Source organism: Cebidichthys violaceus, unplaced genomic scaffold, assembly GCF_023349555.1.
Source record: "Cebidichthys violaceus isolate CVI_PGR_0920_01 unplaced genomic scaffold, fCebVio1.0.p SCAF_57, whole genome shotgun sequence".
In the NCBI taxonomy this organism is placed as follows: Eukaryota; Metazoa; Chordata; class Actinopteri; order Perciformes; family Stichaeidae; genus Cebidichthys; species Cebidichthys violaceus.
Genome location: NW_027176783.1, coordinates 44,164 through 64,623, shown reverse-complemented (window position 1 = coordinate 64,623; position 20,460 = coordinate 44,164). Strand labels below are relative to the sequence as shown.

At 41.2% G+C, this 20,460-nt stretch overlaps 1 protein-coding gene across 1 annotated transcript; it reads right to left on the bottom strand.

The window, feature by feature from the left end:
* Positions 1-643: 643 nt before the first annotated feature.
* Positions 644-19,676, bottom strand: LOC137888728 (metabotropic glutamate receptor 6-like). The gene is made up of 14 exons (XM_068732183.1): positions 19,635-19,676; positions 14,662-14,878; positions 13,883-14,018; positions 13,552-13,706; positions 13,268-13,408; positions 12,979-13,179; positions 9,940-10,079; positions 8,653-8,775; positions 7,857-8,121; positions 5,335-5,570; positions 5,082-5,243; positions 4,659-4,808; positions 936-1,076; positions 644-856 (listed from the first exon to the last, which is right to left on the bottom strand). The coding sequence occupies exons 1-14, from the start codon at positions 19,662-19,664 to the stop codon at positions 767-769; spliced, it is 2,187 nt and encodes a 728-aa protein (XP_068588284.1). The 5' UTR covers positions 19,665-19,676; the 3' UTR covers positions 644-766.
* Between the last annotated feature and the right edge of the window lie 784 nt (positions 19,677-20,460).

The following is a 20,460-nucleotide window of genomic DNA, read 5'->3' as shown; positions in this document are numbered from 1 at the left end:
GAGAGCATGTATGCTAGAGACAAACGCTAGCAACCCAGCACGCTATGATCATCGATGCTAACGTCAGGTAGCTCATTGAATCAAACATGGACTCTTCTTAGACCACAGTCGACACATTTCTAACCTGGAGAAGACTGGGCACTTATTCATCTGAGCTGCACAAAATGCAGCATTGTGTGTATTATAAAATGCCTATTATAATACACACAATATGTGTTGGGACAATGTTTGAGTTAATGGATTAAATTGTTTTCAATGTTGACTGTTTTTCTGACTTTTTAAAAAACTTTTAGACTACTCAAATAGGCATATTTAAAACTTTGTTTCAACAGAAATTAGTCGTGAGGAGAATTTCATACTACTGATGAGTCTTATATTAGCGTGTTAGCATGCAAACATTCGCTAATTATTAGAAAACAGCTGAGGTCGATGGAAATGTCTTTAGTTCTGCAGGTGTTTGGTCATAAACGAAAGTATTGGACACACTCATGATGAAAAGTCAGAGGATCAATGAAGTTATAAAAGTTCATCCTGAGGGGATGATGAACGGTGAAAATCCATCAATTAGTTGTCTACATGTTTCAGTATGGAAGGGCGTGGAGGACAGACAGACAGACAGACAACAGCCACAGAGACACACTGCTCATGTGTAAATGTTTTTATTTCAGTTTCCTTGTTGAACTGTGAATGTCGGTACTTCAGTGTGTAGTTTCAATACCTGATATTTGTAGTAATATTACAGTAATACTACAGTAATACTGCAGTGTTACTGCGATCTGTCAGGTTCAATCTTTGTCTCTCCGTTCTGTTTCTCATTCAGAGATTGTTGAGACACTCCGGCAGCATGGACTACAGCCTGCAACACAGCAACCATTAAAACAGGCAACAAAGCCACTCAGCAACTATCAGGCATCAAAGTAAAGTTGTGTTCACACCTTGAAGCTCCTTTTCCTCTTCTGCACGTTCTGTTCGGGATGACAAATAATGACGTAAACCTTCGGCATGTAGAGCATCCCGAGAGAGACGAACGCACTCAGAGACATGGAGACGGTCAGCGTGGCAGTCTGGATGAACATCTGTAGACAAAAAGAGACATTTAGACAGAACCTCAGGACCCAGAGGGCCTCTTCAATCATGCAAGAACCACATACAGGACCCAGAGGACCTCTTCAATAGGACAGGAACCACCTACAGGACCCAGAGTACCTCTTCAATGACACAAGAACCATGTACAGGACCCAGAGGACCTCTTCAATGACACAAGAACCACCTACAGGACCCGGAGGACCTCTTCAATGACACACGAACCATGTACAGGACCCAGAGTACCTCTTCAATGACACAAAAACCACCTACAGGACCCAGAGGACCTCTTCAATGACACAAGAACCACCTACAGGACCCAGAGAACCTCTTCAATGACACAGGAACCACCTACAGGACCCAGAGGACCTCTTCAATAGGACAGGAACCATGTACAGGACCCAGAGTACCTCTTCAATGACACAAAAAACACCTACAGGACCCAGAGGACCTCTTCAATGACACAAGAACCATGTACAGGACCCAGAGGACCTCTTCAATGACACAAGAACCACCTACAGGACCCAGAGGACCTCTTCAATGACACAGGAACCACCTACAGGACCCAGAGGACCTCTTCAATGACACAAGAACCATGTACAGGACCCGGAGGACCTCTTCAATGACACAGGAACCACCTACAGGACCCGGAGGACCTCTTCAATGACACAGGAACCACCTACAGGATCCGGAGGTCCTCTTCAATGACACAGGAACCGCCTACAGGACCCGGAGGACCTCTTCAATGACACAGGAACCACCTACAGGACCCAGAGGACCTCTTCAATGACACAGGAACCATGTACAGGACCCGGAGGACCTCTTCAATGACACAGGAACTACCTACAGGACCCAGAGGACCTCTTCAATGACACAGGAACTACCTACAGAACCCTGAGGTCCTCTTGTCATTACAGAACCAGATTATCAAGTGTCTCAGGAGAATCGCATCAGTGACAATATCAAACGCTGCACTGAGATTTAGAAGCATTAAGATATAACATTTAGCAGCACTGGCAGGACAGAGGAGGTCACTGGTCAAGTTAAAAGAGTCTATAAAGGGGAAAGAAATCGGTAGCCAATGTTTTTGTGGGACAACAGACAGGAATATTAAACTCCAAAGCCTGGGCTGGTGGAGATATGTATAATCTCTATTAATGGAATAATGATATCCGTGTTTAGCCAAGTTTCTTTGAAAAAAACCATCCATCTCATTTGGAGAAATAATATCTAGAAATATCTAGAATTTATTTGATAAGAACCTCACATTCAGTAACTCTGGTTGGGGTTTGAATAGTAACCTGATTGGTTTAATGTTGATCAGATTATTTTGATAACTTTCTACTTAGTTTAAACTAAGATACCTTTAGTTTGTCCATTGCTGTTGTTGTTTCTGCTCATCACACAAAGAAACAACGGGCACGCACAAATTTAGGAGGTCATCATTTCTACAGTTTGAAAAATCTTCTTCTCAGAAGGCGTTTTCAAACATGTCTGTATGAGTAGGCAGGGAATTAATCTCTATAATAAAGAAACACAATGTAACATGAGACATGAAGAGGAGAAATGTTTTTCTTTTGGATTTGTTTAATCCTGAACACACACACTATCAGGTTCCTGCAGCTTCTTTTGACAGGAAACAGGAGCAGATTTTGGTGAGAGGCTGTAAATTTGAGTTATTCAGACTTAAAGAGGAGAAACAGGAAGAGACGCGTGTGAAGATGATCAGCTCTGAATCTGTTAAATCTGCTTTATCTTTTCTTTTGTTTCCTCTCTGCTTTCAGATAAATCTATTGGATGTGTTTCTGTCTGACGCTGCTGTTTGTTGAAGCTCTTAGTAACTTTTGTTTCAACAAAGTTATTATTCTATAATTACGTCCTGTGTTGGTTTATAATCTGTATAATCCTGCTGTTCCTGTTTGCCTGGAAACGACTCCACTCGTTTATCTCTCAGATGCATTAAAGACTCGGCCCTCCCTGAACTCACACTGAACCACAAACACTAAAAACTGCTTTCACATGATTTCTGATTCATATTACAGTTCATGCTTTTCTCCTCAGAGGAAACTAAACTCCATCATGTTTATTCTATAGGTGTGAATGTAACAAATAGAAAGTCAGAGAAGGTCACTGTTGCATCAGTGGATCAGTGGATAAATCCAGCAGAGTTCAGACATCCGCAGAAAGAAGAGGAAACGATTTAACCATCTTTATGCAGACGTACTTTCAGGTGAAAGCTCCAGAAAAGCCACTGAATGGTGCAAAATGAATGACCTATAACAGCCTGTGGACGTTTATGCACAGCCTCTCTTCAGCTCCTCTACAGCTACAACAGTGTGCAATGTTTAGTGCTGGGCAACGATTACATTTTTTAATCTTGATTAATCTCATTGTTGTGCACAAAGTTCAATAATGAATTCAAAAGTAGTGTATTGCGCACTTTTATGTTAAAAGTACTGCTATATGAACAAAAGTACAATAACATTTGGTTTGCAAACACTTTATATTTCTTCACTATCTGTGCTCAGTGTGTGACTTTATTTAAACGTTCCACGGCTGTGCAACATGAATACAATGTTCCACACGTTTCATCAAAATGTGTGTCTTCTGTTTTTATACAGTCAGAGCATGTGAACGCAGCTCCCACTGTTCATCAATATAATGCACCGTAACTCAGAGGTGACGACGGTTACCCGGCGAAGTCCGGTAGTCTCCAGTGAGAGCGACGGCCAGTGCGCGTTGTGACTCCGTCTCTTTTGTAGTCCTCTCCTCTTCATACGACTCGTGTGTTCTTCTTGTGACGGTGCGTCTCGAGGGAGGCTCAACTTAGTGATGAAGACTCCTCCACCGTTTGGGTGATTTGCTGACATCAACGGTGTGTATTGTATTTTTTTAAAAACTGCGTTAATGCGCGGTAAAATAATTGTCGGCGTTAATTAATTAATGCGTTAACACAATAATAACACGTTAACTTTCCCAGCATTAATATATATACATATGTACACATTTTCCAGAGTGGACTCTGTGTTGTGGTGAGTGCCGGTCATGTCGTCACAAGGAATTAGTAGCTTGGAGATGTAGGCAAGAGGCTTAGTGATGGCGTGACTCATAAGTGACTAAAAGAATCTCAAAATCAATCAGAACTTCAGGCTCAACCAGCTACAGGATGCTGACTGTCCAACCCCTGACTCTAACAACAGACACTAGTGTCATTATTAACAAGACTTTCCTGCAAGTTACAAAGTACCTGTAAAAAATTATGTTGGCACACCTAGGCTCAATGCTCCAGTCACTATAAGCTGCCACCTTGGTCTTCTTGGAGAGTCTCTCTTCCTGAGCTTTGTTCGGCTCAAATATCACTTTTCCCACCGAAACCATATTTTCCACACATCCACTTACTGACACCGCTGAACTTCATGATCCACATTTTATCTCTTTTTGCAAATTAACTTAAAATAATAATAATAAATAAATCCGTTAATTTGAGACATTTTTGGAGCCTGTTACTTGCCGTGGCCCCTTGAACCGGTCATGGATCCTGGTTTTAGCTGGTCCTGGTTTGGTTTGGGTCTTACCTTCTCTGTGGACTTGGCAGTACCAAAGAAGATCGGTACAAAGGCTAGCCAAATGATGCAGGTGGTGTACATGGTGAATCCAATCGGCTTTGCCTCGTTAAACGTCTCTGGAACACCACGACTCTTCACTGCGTACACCGTACACGTTACCTAGCAACAAGAATAACACAGGTTACCTAGCAACAAATATCTATATATATAATATATATGTTAATTGTCAAAGACCAATGTTAAATTAGAAGAGAGGTTCACGCAAATCAAAAGCATGAAAACAGATGAGCTGCTCGGTCTGAAATCAGAGCTGCTCTTCAACACCAGATCATCAATCACAGATCAATCACAGATCAAAAGAAGGATCAATCACACATCAATCACTGATCAATCACGGATCAAAAAAGGATCAATACTGGACCCATATGTTACCATGAGGACCATACTGTAGCTGAGGCAGCAGATGATCGACAGGTCAGACATGTCACATTTCAGGATGCCTCGGGCCAGGTCAGGGTTTGGTGGGCGGAGCTCCTCGTAATCGATGATGGTGTGAGGAGGGACGACGCCGAACCACACGAACACCCCGAGGACCTGAAACACAAAGACACACAAAGGTAAACCTGAATCATGTCACAAGCTGCTGAAACAGAAACAGGCAGTGGTTTGATACCCGTGTTCTCACCTGGACGGAGATGAGGATGAAGGTGATGATGAGCTGGGAGGTGGGGCTGATGAATTTTGGTGGGGTCACCGACCTCTTGCCCTGTTCGAAGATGCGGTAGATGCGGTTGGTTTTGGTCAACATTGCGGAATAGGTGATGGCCATGCCGAGGCCCAGCAGGAGGCGGCGGAATGCACAAGCCACCACACATGGCTCAGCGATCATCAGGAAGGTGATCAGGTAGATGAGGAAGATACCTGCAGAGAGGGAGACAGGTAAAGTCACCCTCACTGCTGAGTATTATCAGGACATTTTGATCATGGAGTAATTCTGGTGTGTCCTTTTACTGTAGTCAACTCCTACAGGACATAATGAAGCATTAAGACCCACACAGAGTAATGCACTTTTTCATTAAAAATGAATAGAAATAATAATAAACAATGTGATTTTTTTTAAGGGGGGGGGGGGGGGGGGGGGCAATTGAAAGGAAGGAGGCAGGAGGCTGATTACTAATTCCATCAAAGACGAGCTTGCAGCCTGATAGCTGCCCACTGACATTGAAGCCCAGATCACCTTCACCACCACACATGCCTCCAGGATCGGAGGAGAGACGGGTTTCTTAACCAGCCCCCAACAATCACCTCACCTCTCCTCTCCTCTGCACCTCAAGCATGGCCACACCTCTTTGGTCTCCACAACAACCCTAAGCCAATGCAACTGGGCCAGACCTGGCTCTCCCTGGTTCCTCCCCCAGTGGAGCGACAGCATTTTGTCTCATCCTGCCAAGTAAAAAGAAGGCTGCATCAGTAACCAGGAGGGTTCTAGTGAGCTGAGCCCTAGATCCACAATTGTCCTCCTGTCCCTTGCTCTGCTCTCAGTTTCCATGGCTTTGTACACATAATCCAGACATCAACTTGTCCTCAGGGACTATTTTGTGCTGGAACTGACACTGCCATGCTGTGTGAATGTGTCCTACTCATTGTAAATCATATCCCGTTTGGATTCCTGTTGAAGCACATAGCTCACTGTGACATTACACTGTGTTTAACAGACCAGTTCAGCGACCCACGGTCCAGCACACAACTGAGCCACAAACAGTAAAGACTGATTAGATAACTGAGAATCCTCTGACCACTCTTAGTCTCCGGAAGGCTTCTTCTTTGTGGACAGACTCTCTGCACCTGCATTGTCTACCAGGCCCTAATGACACCATTATCAAAAACAGACACCATCTTCCATCTCTTCAGCATTGTTTATCCTTATTTAACCAGAATCAGGTTCCATTAACACATAGGGACAGATAAACCTTATAAAAAAACCTATTAAACACAACAACAGAGGAAAAACATACAGGAATAAAAGGCTAAAAGAATCAAGGCAAACAATGGCACTTCTTATCAGCAACAATATTGTTCAAAGTAGTTTTAAACATGTGAAGAGAAGGTTCCAAGTTAACTATCTGATAAGCCTTGCAGCTCATTCCAATTTTGCAGGTGAAGAAAGGAATAGGTCATTAAACCAGATATGTTTGGGTGATTGGGACCATCAGGAGGACTTTCTCTAAAGATCTAGAGTGATAGTCAGGAGTCCATAAACTGGATATGTACTTTGATAATTTACATATAAACCATTTATATAAGTTAGATTGATGGCTACAAAAGCTTGCACCAGTTACAATTCATCACAAGGCAAGCTGATGTAAGTCTTATTTATCAGATTGATCCCAGTTTGTAAATGAAAATAATGAATCATCTATAACCACCAACATTTGTCATGGAGTTCCACAAGGTTCTGTCCTTGGACCAATTTTATTCACCTTATATCTGTTTCCTTTAGGCAATATTATCAGAAAACACTCTATAAACTGTCATTGTTATGCAGATTATACTCAATTATATCTATTGATGAAACCAGATGAAACCAACCGGCTCACTAAACTTCAAGCATGTCTTAAGGACATAAAAACCTATATGAGGTACAACTTCCTAATCAGACTAAACTGAAGTTATTCTATTAAAAATCAATGATCTAATGATATAGTTTAGATGTTATTGCTCCAGCAGAGTTATGTCCTCTCACAGATAAAACAAACCTCAAGGACTGCCTTTTTTCACCTGCGTAACATTTCAGAAATCAGGCACATTCTGTCAAAGGTATGCAGAAAGAGTAGTACTTGTCAGTAGTAGTACCTACCGGTCAGTAGTAGTACCTGCCTGTCATTAGTACCTATCAATAGTAGTGCCTACCTGTCAGTAGTAGTACCTACCTGTCAGTAGTACCTGTTAGTAGTAGTACCTACCAGTCAGTAGTAGTACCTGCCTGTCAGTAGTAGTACCTACCTGTCAGTAGTACCCGTCAGTAGTAGTACCTACCTGTCAGTAGTAGTACCTACCCGCCAGTAGTACCTGTCAGTAGTAGTACCTACCGGTACGGTGGTACCTGTCAGTAGTATCTGTTGTTGGTACCTGTCATTGGTACCTGTTGGTGGTACCTGTCACTGGTACCTGTCACTGGTACCTGTCGGTAGTACCTGTCAGTAGTACCTGTCAGTAGTACGTAGCTGAGCTCCCTCCCTGATGCCCTGACGATCGGTGTGTCATTGAAGCGGATGAAGGTGATGACCACAGCACTCGTTGCTAGGATACCGAGCAGGGCAAGAGTGGCAGGCACTAGGGCCCAGGGGGAGTTCCACTCCAGTTTGATGATTGGAGTCGGACGACAGGTGGTTCTGTTGGGGGCGGGGCGCATGTTTGATGGACAGGTCTCACAGGTAAACTCATCCAACTGGTACTGATACCCATCACAGAGCTGCAGACAGATCAGATATATATATGTATATATATATATATATATATATATATATATATATATATATATATATATATATATATATATAAATAGAGAGAGAGAGGCCAAAGACACAGAGACAGGTCCGAGGTGCAGACGTCAGACTGTGGATGTGGTCCTCTATCAGCTACACTGTAGTTTGTTATGATAGATCACAGTCAGTATGAACAGGAGGAATCACAGATAAACTAAAGGAGTCCTGGTGGTCTAAGGTTTAAACCACAAGGTCTCTGGTTCAGGTCCAGACTCAAGACATTTGTCCCCTGGTTTTCTGTCCTCTGCCTACTGTTAGCTGATAATAAAGGTATACCATGAAACTAAGATTAGAACCTGATCCTCTGAAACATCTACAGTGCTGTTGATTAATGGGTGAACAGGAACATCTCCATCTGGAAACAGTTGTTTATAATTCATCACTATTTTAAGATCATATAAATATATTCATAAGTACTTCAGAATAAATGTCATGTGAATGAGTGGTGGTAGTTTTACCTCACAGTGCCAGCAGCATGGAACTCCTTTCACCATCTTCTTCCTCTCTCCTGGTTTACAGGGAAAACTACAGATGGAGTCTGGAACCGATTTATCTCCTCCTGACCACTGCATCTCGTCCAACTGACAGACAGGTAGAAAGAGGGACAGGTAGAGAGACAGACAGGTATAGAGAGGGACAGGTACAGAGACAGAAAGGTAGAGAGAGGGACAGGTACAGAGACAGAAAGGTAGAGAGAGGGACAGGTACAGAGACAGAAAGGTAGAGAGAGGGACAGGTACAGAAAGGGACAAGTACAGAGACAGACAGGTACAGAGAGAGGATAGGTACAGAGACAGACAGGTAAAAGACAGACAGGTACAAAGACGGACAGGTACAGAGAGGGACAGGTACAGAAACAGACAGGTAGAGAGAGAGGACAGGTACAGAGACAGACAGGTACAGAGAGAGAAAGGTACAGAGAGGGACAGGTAGAGAGAGAAAGACAGGTACACAGAGAGAGAGAGACAGGTACAGAGAGGGACAGGTACAGAGACGGACAGGTACAGAGACACACAGGTACAGAGACAGAAAGGTAGAGAGAGGGACAGGTACAGAAAGGGACAAGTACAGAGACAGACAGGTACAGAGAGAGGATAGGTACAGAGACAGACAGGTACAAAGACAGACAGGTACAGAGACAGACAGGTACAAAGACGGACAGGTACAGAGAGGGACAGGTACAGAAACAGACAGGTAGAGAGAGGACAGGTACAGAGACAGACAGGTACAGAGAGAGAAAGGTACAGAGAGAGAAAGGTAGAGAGAGAAAGACAGGTACACAGAGAGAGAGAGACAGGTACAGAGAGGGACAGGTACACAGACGGACAGGTACAGAGACACACAGGTACAGAGACAGAAAGGTAGAGAGAGGGACAGGTACAGAAAGGGACAAGTACAGAGACAGACAGGTACAGAGAGAGGATAGGTACAGAGACAGACAGGTACAAAGACAGACAGGTACAGAGACAGACAGGTACAAAGATGGACAGGTACAGAGAGGGACAGGTACAGAAACAGACAGGTAGAGAGAGAGGACAGGTACAGAGACAGACAGGTACAGAGAGAGAAAGGTACAGAGAGGGACAGGTAGAGAGACAGACGGGTATAGAGACAGCCAGGTAGAGAGAGAGATGGGTACAAAAACCGACAGGTACAGAGACAGACGGGTAGAGATAGAGAGAGTAAGACCTAAAAGCCAACAGATGCTGCTTTAGTTTCTCTGTTTGATCCAATCAGCTTCTCACATTGAGTTTCAGGTTATTGGTCCACTGGCCGATGACGTGGTAACCAGGATGGCTGTGATTGGTCATCTGGAATTGGAATATGTCATAACGGCCGGGAGCATCTCCGTTCTCATTGAACAAAACACTGGTCCCTGCACTTCCTGTAGAACACAAACAGAAAGAGACGGTCACCTTCAGAGAGGAAGAGAGCTACCTGTGTTTCTACCTGTGTTTCTACATGTGTTTCTACCTGTGTTTCTACCTGTGGTTCTACATGTGGTTCTACCTGTGGTTCTACATATGTTTCTACCTGTGTTTCTAATTGTGTTTCTACCTTGCTTTCTATCTGTGGTTCTACATGTGATTCTACCTGTGGTTCTACCTGAGGTTCTACCTGTGGTTCTACCTGTGTTTCTACCTGTGGTTCTAACTGTAGTTCTTCCTGTGTTTCTACCTGTGGTTCTACCTGTGTTTCTACCTGTGGTTCTACCTGTGTTTCTACCTGTGTTTCTACCTGTGGTTCTACCTTGTTTCTACCTTTGTTTCTACCTGTGTTTCTACCTGTGCTTCTACCTTGTTTCTACCTGTGTTTCTACCTGTGTTTCTTCCCGTGTTTCTACCTTGTTTCTACCTGTGTTTCTACATTGTTTCTTCCTGTGTTTCTACATGTGTTTCTACCTGTGTTTCTACCTTGGTTCTACCTATGTTTCTTCCTCTGTTTCTTCCCGTGTTTCTACCTGTGTTTCTTCCTGTGTTTCTACCTGTGTTTCTACCTTGGTTCTACCTATGTTTATTCCTCTGTTTGTTCCCGTGTTTCTACCTGTGTTTCTTCCTGTGTTTCTACCTGTGTTTCTACCTGTGTTTCTACATGTGTTTCTACCTATGCTTCTTCCTCTGTTTCTTCCTGTGTTTCTACCTGTTTCTTCCTGTGTTTCTACCTTGGTTCTACCTATGTTTCTTCCTCTGTTTCTTCCTGTGTTTCTACCTGTGTTTCTTCCTGTGTTTCTTTTTGTGTTTCTTCCTGTGTTTCTACTTGTGTTTCTACATGTGTTTCTTCCTGTGTTTCTACCTTGTTTCTACCTGTGTTTCTACCTGTTTCTTCCTTGTTTCTAAATGTGTTTCTACCTGTGTTTCTTCCTGTGTTTCTACCTGTGTTTCTACCTTGGTTCTACCTATGTTTCTTCCTCTGTTTCTTCCCTTGTTTCTACCTTGTTTCTACCTTGGTTCTACATTGGTTCTACCTGTGTTTCTACCTTGTTTCTACCTGTGTTTCTTCCTGTGTTTCTACCTGTGTTTCTTCCTGTGTTTCTACCTTGGTTCTTCCTGTGTTTCTACCTTGTTTTTACCTGTGTTTCTTCCTGTGTTTCTACCTTGTTTCTACCTTGGTTCTACCTGTGTTTCTACCTGTGTTTCTACATGTGTTTCTACGTGTGTTTCTACCTTGGTTTTACCTGTGTTTCTACTTGTGTTTTTACCTTGTTTCTACCTGTGTTTCTACCTTGTTTCTTCTTGTGTTTCTACCTTGTTTCTACGTGTGTTTCTACCTGTGTTTCTACGTGTGTTTCTACCTGTGTTTCTACCTTGGTTCTACCTGTGTTTCTACCTTGTTTCTACCTGTGTTTCTACCTTGTTTCTTCCTGTGTTTCTACCTTGTTTCTACGTGTGTTTCTACCTGTGTTTCTACTCTACCTTGGTTTTACCTGTGGTTGTTTGGTACAGTTTGGACTAATCTGTTTTTGTTTCTTATATTTGTGCAGTAATAGAACATGTGAATGAAATCAGCTGGATGGAAACACAATATCTTCTTCTTCTTCATCCTGCTCAGTTTGTAGCAGCTGCTCACTTTAATTATTGACACAGAGTACCCCACACACTCACTCACACACACACACACACACACAGACACAGACACACACACACACACACACACACACACACACACACACACACACACACACACACACACACACACACACACACACACACACACACACACTAAGACATTGATTCCTCAGGGGAAACATGTAAAGTGCATTAACTTATTTTTAACATTTTATCTCTCTGCCTGTGAATAAAGAAAAAGGTGTAGTGAAAATCAAACTGCTGCTGAGACTAGGACACGAACCACGCAGAGTCAATCTGTCCCTGAACCTGGACTTGTGGGACCAGATGAAGCTGTCCCTGAACCTGGTGGTGTGGGACCAGATGAAACTGTCCCTGAGCCTTTTACCTCAGGGGTCAGCAGCAGAGTCCCTGTTCAAGTTTATGTCTGATATCTTTGAACCAAATATGGAGAGAGAGAGAGAGACAGGTAGTCAGACAGACAGGTTTCAAGGCGTGCAGCTGTGGCTGTTACAGATTACATCGTCTGTCTTCCAGCTGCTGCAGCTTCTCGTCCTTATAAAATATAGATTTGTTGTCGAACAGAATGAAGCTGCTGCAGTTTGTTGTGCTGCTCTGAAAATCTCTCTGAAGACAGTTTCTGTCTGTGATGGTGGACTTTAAACTGTCTGAAGACTCTCAGTCCTCCATATAGTGACTCAGTGTCCACATGTTGGACGACAGATGTTTAAAAGAAAAGTGGAGGAGGACATTATGTCAAATTAGAATATTTACATTTTCCTCTAGAAAAGTGGTGAGATGCTGCATCTGCTGCTGCTTCTGAAGCCAAAAGTGTTGGTGATTCATGTCTGAAGATACTTGAATAATTTGTTGAAGAGATGTGGTTGTGTTTTATTTATGGTTGAGCTGCCCATGCTTCAATATGTTGTGCATATGCTTTCATCTTATTAAAGTCAACAGGCCATGTCTTCAAAAGTTACAGACAAACATTTGATCATATTCAAAAACTAATTGAAGTTTTGTTCAGGGTCACCTTAATATGCAAAGTACCATATATATTATACGGTATATATTATTGATGAAGATTAGATGAATTTAGATGAAATATGTGCAGAAAGAAACAAAAATATGAAATGGCAGAATAATTTTATGTCCCTAATGGACACGGCTTCACTGTTTAGTCCTCTGGGCCAATCAGCCTGAGAAGAGTGTTGTTACCATTGAAGTTGACGGCTCTGATGTAGTCCAGCAGCAGCCGTCCCTCCACAGGGTCCATGTCGCTGCAGACTCCGGGGCTGCTGGGACACAGATCCAAGTGCATGCTGTGCAGAGCGTAAGCGACGGCGTAAACCGCGTCAATCACAAACTGAACCTTCCCCTCCTGCTCGTAGGACGAGTCCTGACCGATCCTCTCCTCACCTGCAGGGACACACACATGTGGTCAAAGGGGGTCTCACCACCAGACTCCAGTCTCACCACCAGACTCTGCCCACTCAGGTCTGCCCACCTGTACATTTCTTCCTCTCAGGGTCCAGTTTGATTCCAGGCCGGGTCAGTTTACACCTGAAGTCGTCCTCCCAGAACTCATTAAACCAAATGTTCCTGCGGTTGTTCTCCAGAGAACGAGACATGAAGTACTGATCGAAGCCTATACAGCACACACACACACACACACACACACACACACACACACACACACACACACACACACACACACACACACACACACACACACACACAGTCAGGTTCAGTCTCTTTCAGTCCGTCATGTTTTTCTATGGGTATTTTTACCGTCTATTGAAGCCCGTTTGGGCAGGATGGTCACAGCTCCCTCAGCCACGTCCTCCAGCTCTGTGATTGGTGAACTTTTTGCTCCCCAGCTGTCCGACCCCACAAACAGGAAGTGACCCGTCAGGTTAGCGCGCTTCGCCGCCTCAAGGACACGCCTACAAAGAAGAGAGGGGAGTCGTCAGAGTAGAGTCATGTGACTATATTGTGATTAAAAAACCTGGTTTGGACTGAATCTGATGATTGACAGTGTGTGTGTGTGTGTGTGTGTGTGTGTGTGTGTGTGTTTTGTTTTGTTGTTGTTTATATGAACCAGTGTTGTCTGTGTTTGTACTTTATGTCATCCTCATTGGCGAAGATGATCACTCCTCTGGCGTTACTCGTCTCCATCAGACGTTTTATGATCTTATCAAACTCTCCGGCTGTTGCCTCACGAGGAATCTTCACCGACTGAGCGATACACACCCCACCTGACAGAGAGACAGACAGGTTTACTGTGAGACAGACAGGTTTACTGTGAGTGTGTTATTTTGTGCCACGATGTAAAATTTTGAAATGGTTTGAAAACAAATTGTTAAACTTTGGCATAAAGACGTCTGTGACGAATTCAATATGTTTCGTCTTTATTATTGTCATAATAATTTATACATTATTGTCTTTTTACTCCAAAACAAGCTGTATGAGCTAAAATAATTTAATATTCACATGAACTTAAACTGATAATAATAACAATAATAAACATGATCTTTTTCATTTCTAATCAGCTACAATGGAGCAGAGACACAAAATGAATTAAAATTAAACATTCTCAACAGCAGGATTACAACATTATCTGAAGAATAGTATCAGAACATGTGACCTTTAACCCAAAAACAATATTTGATGATTCATTATCTGTGTGGATTCTTGACACAGGAATTCTGGGAAAAAAGTGAGTTATTCCAGAAACGTGATATTTTTTAAATCAAGAGAGAACCTTCATCATTTACAACATCTGGACGAGTAAACGCAGTCGGCAGAGGAAAGAACAGAGTAGAAGCGTGACGTACCGGCCTCTCTGGAGATCTGCATGAAGACGTTAGGGGTTAGGAGTTAGGAGTTAAGGTGACGTACCAGCCTCTCTGGAGATCTGCATGAAGGCGTCCACTCCGCTCTCTCCGTAGTTACCCTCTGATGCCAACGTGGACACGTAGTTCCAGCCCAGAGCTCGGACGACGTCCAGCATGGCCTGAGCCTGGTACGAGTCCGGAGGAACCACCCGGGAGAAGAAGTCGTACCGGTTATTATCGCTGAGCTCCGGAGCCGTTGACGCATAGCTCACCTGAGGGATCTGGATCGATAATCAAAAACCACACATTTAAATTAATTATCATTGATACTGTTTCATTTTGCCAAAATGACAAAACACACAACCTGATGAATCACTTATTAAAGATTATTTAAAAAAATTAACAAGCAGATGAAAAAAATGTCCTCAGTCCATCTTAAACATGCAGGTGTTTATTCAACTGATTAATAACTAGACTCCATTGATCAATAACTAGACTCTATTGATCAATAACTAGACTCTATTGATCAATAACTAGAGCCCATTGATCAATAACTAGACTCTATTGATCAATAACTAGAGCCCATTGATCAATAACTAGACTCTATTGATCAATAACTAGAGCCCATTGATCAATAACTAGACTCTATTGATCAATAATTAAGCTCTACTGATCAACAGACTCTATTGATCAATAGCTGGACTTAATCTCTTCTTCCCGATCAATCACACTTGTCCTACATGTTGTTCTCCCTGAGAAACCTGACATGTGATTGATTATTACTAATCAATGCTAATCAATGAGGATCATCCATTGATTAGTATTGATTATTACTAATCAATGAGGATCATTGTGGATCATTAATCATTTTGTATTCTATGAAAAAGTAACACCCGACCCGGCCACTTCTCTCTGCTGCCTCGGGGCGATTGGTTGCCCCGTCGCTCAGAGGTCCTGGCAGCCGATCGACCCGGTCACGTCTGTTTTCTGTCCTGGCCCCACAGTGGTGGAATGAACTTCCCACTGACGTCAGGACAGCGGAGTCGCTGCCCATCTTTTGGCGCAGGCTGAAAACCCACCTCTTCAGGAAGTGCTACCCTGAGCCTTCCACTTAGCACTTATTGTATTCATACTAGCTTGTTACACTTATTGTATTCGTATTACTTATAGCACTAACTGTTTCTCTTGTTTCTGTACTTTGGCTCTGAGTTATGCTCTGCTTCATGCTCTTAGATGCTTGTTTAAAGGAAATGTACTTATGACTTCTGGTGACTAGTAGTTCTTTTGATTACCAACGTTGATGCACTTATTGTAAGTCGCTTTGGATAAAAGGGTCTGCTAAATGACTGTAATGTAATGTAATGTAATGTAAACAAAGCTTCAGAGGTTCAACATGCAGACAGGAATTGAACTGACGACCTGCTGCATGTTGAAAGATATATAACAATAATAATAATATAGATTATTAACAAACTGAAGAGCATTTTAATTGATGGAACGAGGTAGATCAAGAAAATTAAAATCAATTCAACTAAATGTTTTGATGTTTCATAAAATGTTTTTGAATGTACATTAAAATATAAAATAAAATGTTTTGAGAGGTTCAGGATGAGGACTATGACGCTTGTTGTTGGTGTTTATATATTTATGTGTTCATGTGATGATGATTAACTTCATTATTCAAGAAACAAATATATTTTCATAGAAACAGGAGGTTTATTTCAAACATGTAAGATTTATTTATTTTGTTTATTGAGAATTTGATTTATATGTTTACTGTTTTTTTTATTTGTTATTCTATTTTATTTTATTATTAACTGTTATTTATCTTGTGATTAATTATTTCCATTTTTAACCCTTCAACCCATCAGTTTGCTTGGCGTGCGTCCGTGACTACAGTACCCACAATGCTTCAAGAGACGTCTCTCTGAGGTCATGAATCATGCTCCGTTACAGAATGAAAGCCTCACTCACGTGTTGCCATAGTTACCACATGATTGGCATAAATATAGTTACACTCCGTGTCCAGTTTATTAGGTACAGCTAGTTCACAATACTGCAGTCTATTATCATTATATCATTATTATATTATTATCATCATCAGACTGATTGACGTTTAATTAAAGATAAAATCACAGATCAATTGTCAATCAATCATGTTGATCAAGGTTCACTTTTAAATAAAGTGAGTCAGAGCTCAGGGAAAAATGAACACATGGATACCAGTAGTCAAACTGGAGACACTGGTGGACCTGAACAGAACACACACACACACACACACACACACACACACACACACACACACACACACACACACACACACAGAAAGACACACACACAGGATTAGTGTTGTGTAACAGCTGTTGAATGTGTGTCAGAGCTCCAATAAATTGAAGAACAATCACATTAACACACAACACTGTGTGTGTGTGTGTGTGTGTGTGTGTGTGTGTGTGTGTGCGCAGATTAATGAAGGACTTTACATTAACGAGCTCCTAAAAGCAGACCTCGTTATGACAGTCATCTTCATCATCGTCATCATCAAAGAGAGACGCTTCAGTGGAGCGAATATGAACATCAGCTGGATGAGTTCAGGTCTCATCTAAGCTCTCTGATTGGTCGACGTGTTTGTCTCTCTTTTTTCATTCTTCACACACATTTATTTATCTCTCTTCAAGTGAACATTTTGACTCTGTGAATGTCTTCAGGAGCTGATTATGTTCTGTACTTTCATCACAGTGATTGAACTCTGAGCTGTCATGAGATGATTCCTTCATATATTCTATAGACCAAAGACTAATATTAAACCTGACTCCACTAAACTAAAGACTAATATTAAAACTGACTCCACTAAACCAAGAGGCTAATATTAGAACTGACTCCACTAAACTAAATACTAATATTAGAACTGACTCCACTAAACCAAAGACTAATATTAGAATTGACTCCACTAAACCAAAAGACTAATATAAAACTGACTCCACTAAACTAAAGACTAATATTAGAACGTACTCCACAAAATCAAGAGACTAATATTAGAACTTACTCCACAAAATCAAGAGACTAATATTAGAACTGTAGACTATTTCATCCACTTTCTGCCTATATCTCAGATTGTCTCTATACATGTCTGTCTGTCACTGTGTGAACCCGTCTGTCTTTCTGTCTACCAGTCTGTCTCTGTGTGAACCTGTCCAACTCTTTGACTTGTCTTGTCTTGTTGACATGTTGCACAAGTTGCACTTGTTGTCATACTTATAGTTAGGGCTGGTTCAGGTTTATAGTTAGGGCTGGCTCACTAACTTTGCTTCTTCCACTTCTTTGTGCTTTCTATGGTCCTGCCTAACATCCACTGCTACAATTATTTGTATTATTAGTTACATTTCTATTACTAATACTGTTATCATTATTATTCTATTATATTCGCTGCTGCTGTTATTATTAGCAGAGATCATTTTTCTATTATTATTCTATTAGTGCTACTACTGCTATTTCTTGGTCATTATATGAATCATTTATGTAATATGCATTAACTGTGTTGTAAATCTATTATACTTTTCATTCTGTAAATATGACATCTATTGTACTTTTGTCCATCCTGGAGGCGGATCCCTCTGTTGATCTCTCTGAGCTTTCTTCTTTTTTTCCTGTTAAAGGGTTTTTAATTTTCCAATGTGAGTGTCAGAGAACAGAGGATGTCGTACACTGTACAGATTGAAAAGCCCTCTGAGGCATTTTGACGAATTGCACTTGTTGCACATTTTGACATATTGTATATGGTGATCTCCTTTAAAACAATATGGCACCATCTCTTTTGTTAGACTCTAATGCTGTTTAAAGCTCTACACTGAGTTATTTTGGACTTTTGATGATTGGCCAAGTCTGACAGATTCATAGAGAAACCTCAGACTGCTAGAGATTTTATGTTCCACATCAATCCATTTTTATATCACCACAGATCAATGGATTGATTGATGGACTGAACCTTGGAACAATGAATCAGTGACCACAATTCTGTTAATGACCACAGTAATCATTTGCACCCCCAAAGATAAGACGTGTCCACCATTTAAATCCTGTAGATAACATATATCTTGTATATCAACAGATGTATTACATATATGTATCCTGTATACTACATATATATATATATATATATATATATATATATATATATATATATATATATATATATATATATATCCTGTACATTAACAGATGTATTACATATATGTATCCTGTATATTAACAGATGTATTACATATATGTATCCTGTATATTACATATATGTATCCAGTATATTAACAGATGTATAACATATATGTATCCTGTATATTACATATATGTATCCAGTATATTAACAGATGTATTACATATATGTATCCTGTATATTACATATATGTATCCTGTGTATTACATATATGTATCCTGTATATTACATATATGTATCCTGTATATTACATATATGTATCCTGTGTATTACATATATGTATCCTGTATATTACATATATATATCCTGTATATTACATATATGTATCCTGTATATTACATATATGTATCCTGTGTATTACATATATGTATCCTGTATATTACATATATATATCCTGTATATTACATATATGTATCCTGTAAATTAACAGATGTATTACATATATGTATCCTGTGTATTACATATATGTATCCTGTATATTACATATATGTATCCTGTGTATTACATATATGTATCCTGTATATTACATATATATATCCTGTATATTACATATATGTATCCTGTATATTACATATATGTATCCTGTGTATTACATATATGTATCCTGTATATTACATATATATATCCTGTATATTACATATATGTATCCTGTAAATTAACAGATGTATTACATATATGTATCCTGTGTATTACATATATGTATCCTGTATATTACATATATGTATCCTCTATATTAACAGATGTATTACATATGTATCCTGTATATTACATATATGTATCCTGTGTATTACATATATGAGTCCTGTACTTAAACAGATATTATTTACCTCAAACAATCTCAAGATGTTGGCCACCATTATGGACACGGAGCTGGCTGAAGCTCCAATAACTCCCACCACCCGCTCTGGTTTGCGAATGATGGGCGGCTCTCCGTTGGAGCAGCGGATGTCTGACGTGTCTTTCTGGATCAGAGCCTGGACGAAGGTGAGCGACTGTTCCAGGGCGTAGGTGTCTCTGGAGCAGGTGTCCAGGATCCGGACCCCCAGCGTGATGTTGGGCAGCAGCTCCTGGTCTCTGTTGATCTGGTCCAGAGCGTACAACATGGCCTCCATACGGTGGATTCCCTTCTCCTTCTTCAGCTCTCCACAGGGCAGACCGTGGGGGCCACGAGAGTGTATGGGGAAAAGCCCCCCCAAGGTGATGTCACCTGGGATCTTTATGGAGTGGGGGTGGAAGTGCTGGTGGGAGGAGCTCACCTGTACCACCTGTCCACCAATCCACAGCCAGAAACACTGACACAGTGTCCATTGAATCCAGATCAATATATGATGATGATAATGATGATGACGACGACGACGACGACATTGATGGACGGGAGAGGAGTGAGGGGTTGGGCCTGATGATGTCATACTGAGGTGAAGTTCAGGTGAGAATGTTCATCCTGCTGTGGACACCTGAGGATAAATCAATCAATCAATCAAGCAGGCAGGCAATCAATTCAGCCTTCGAACATCTGGCCGGGGACAGCAGATGAAAACTAGCCTCTCTGGCTAACTCTGCCTCACTTACAGTTTCACTGTTAATTGGTGTGCATTGTCCCTGCAAAATGAATAAACAAATAAATAAATAAATAAAATTAGCAATGAGAGTTAA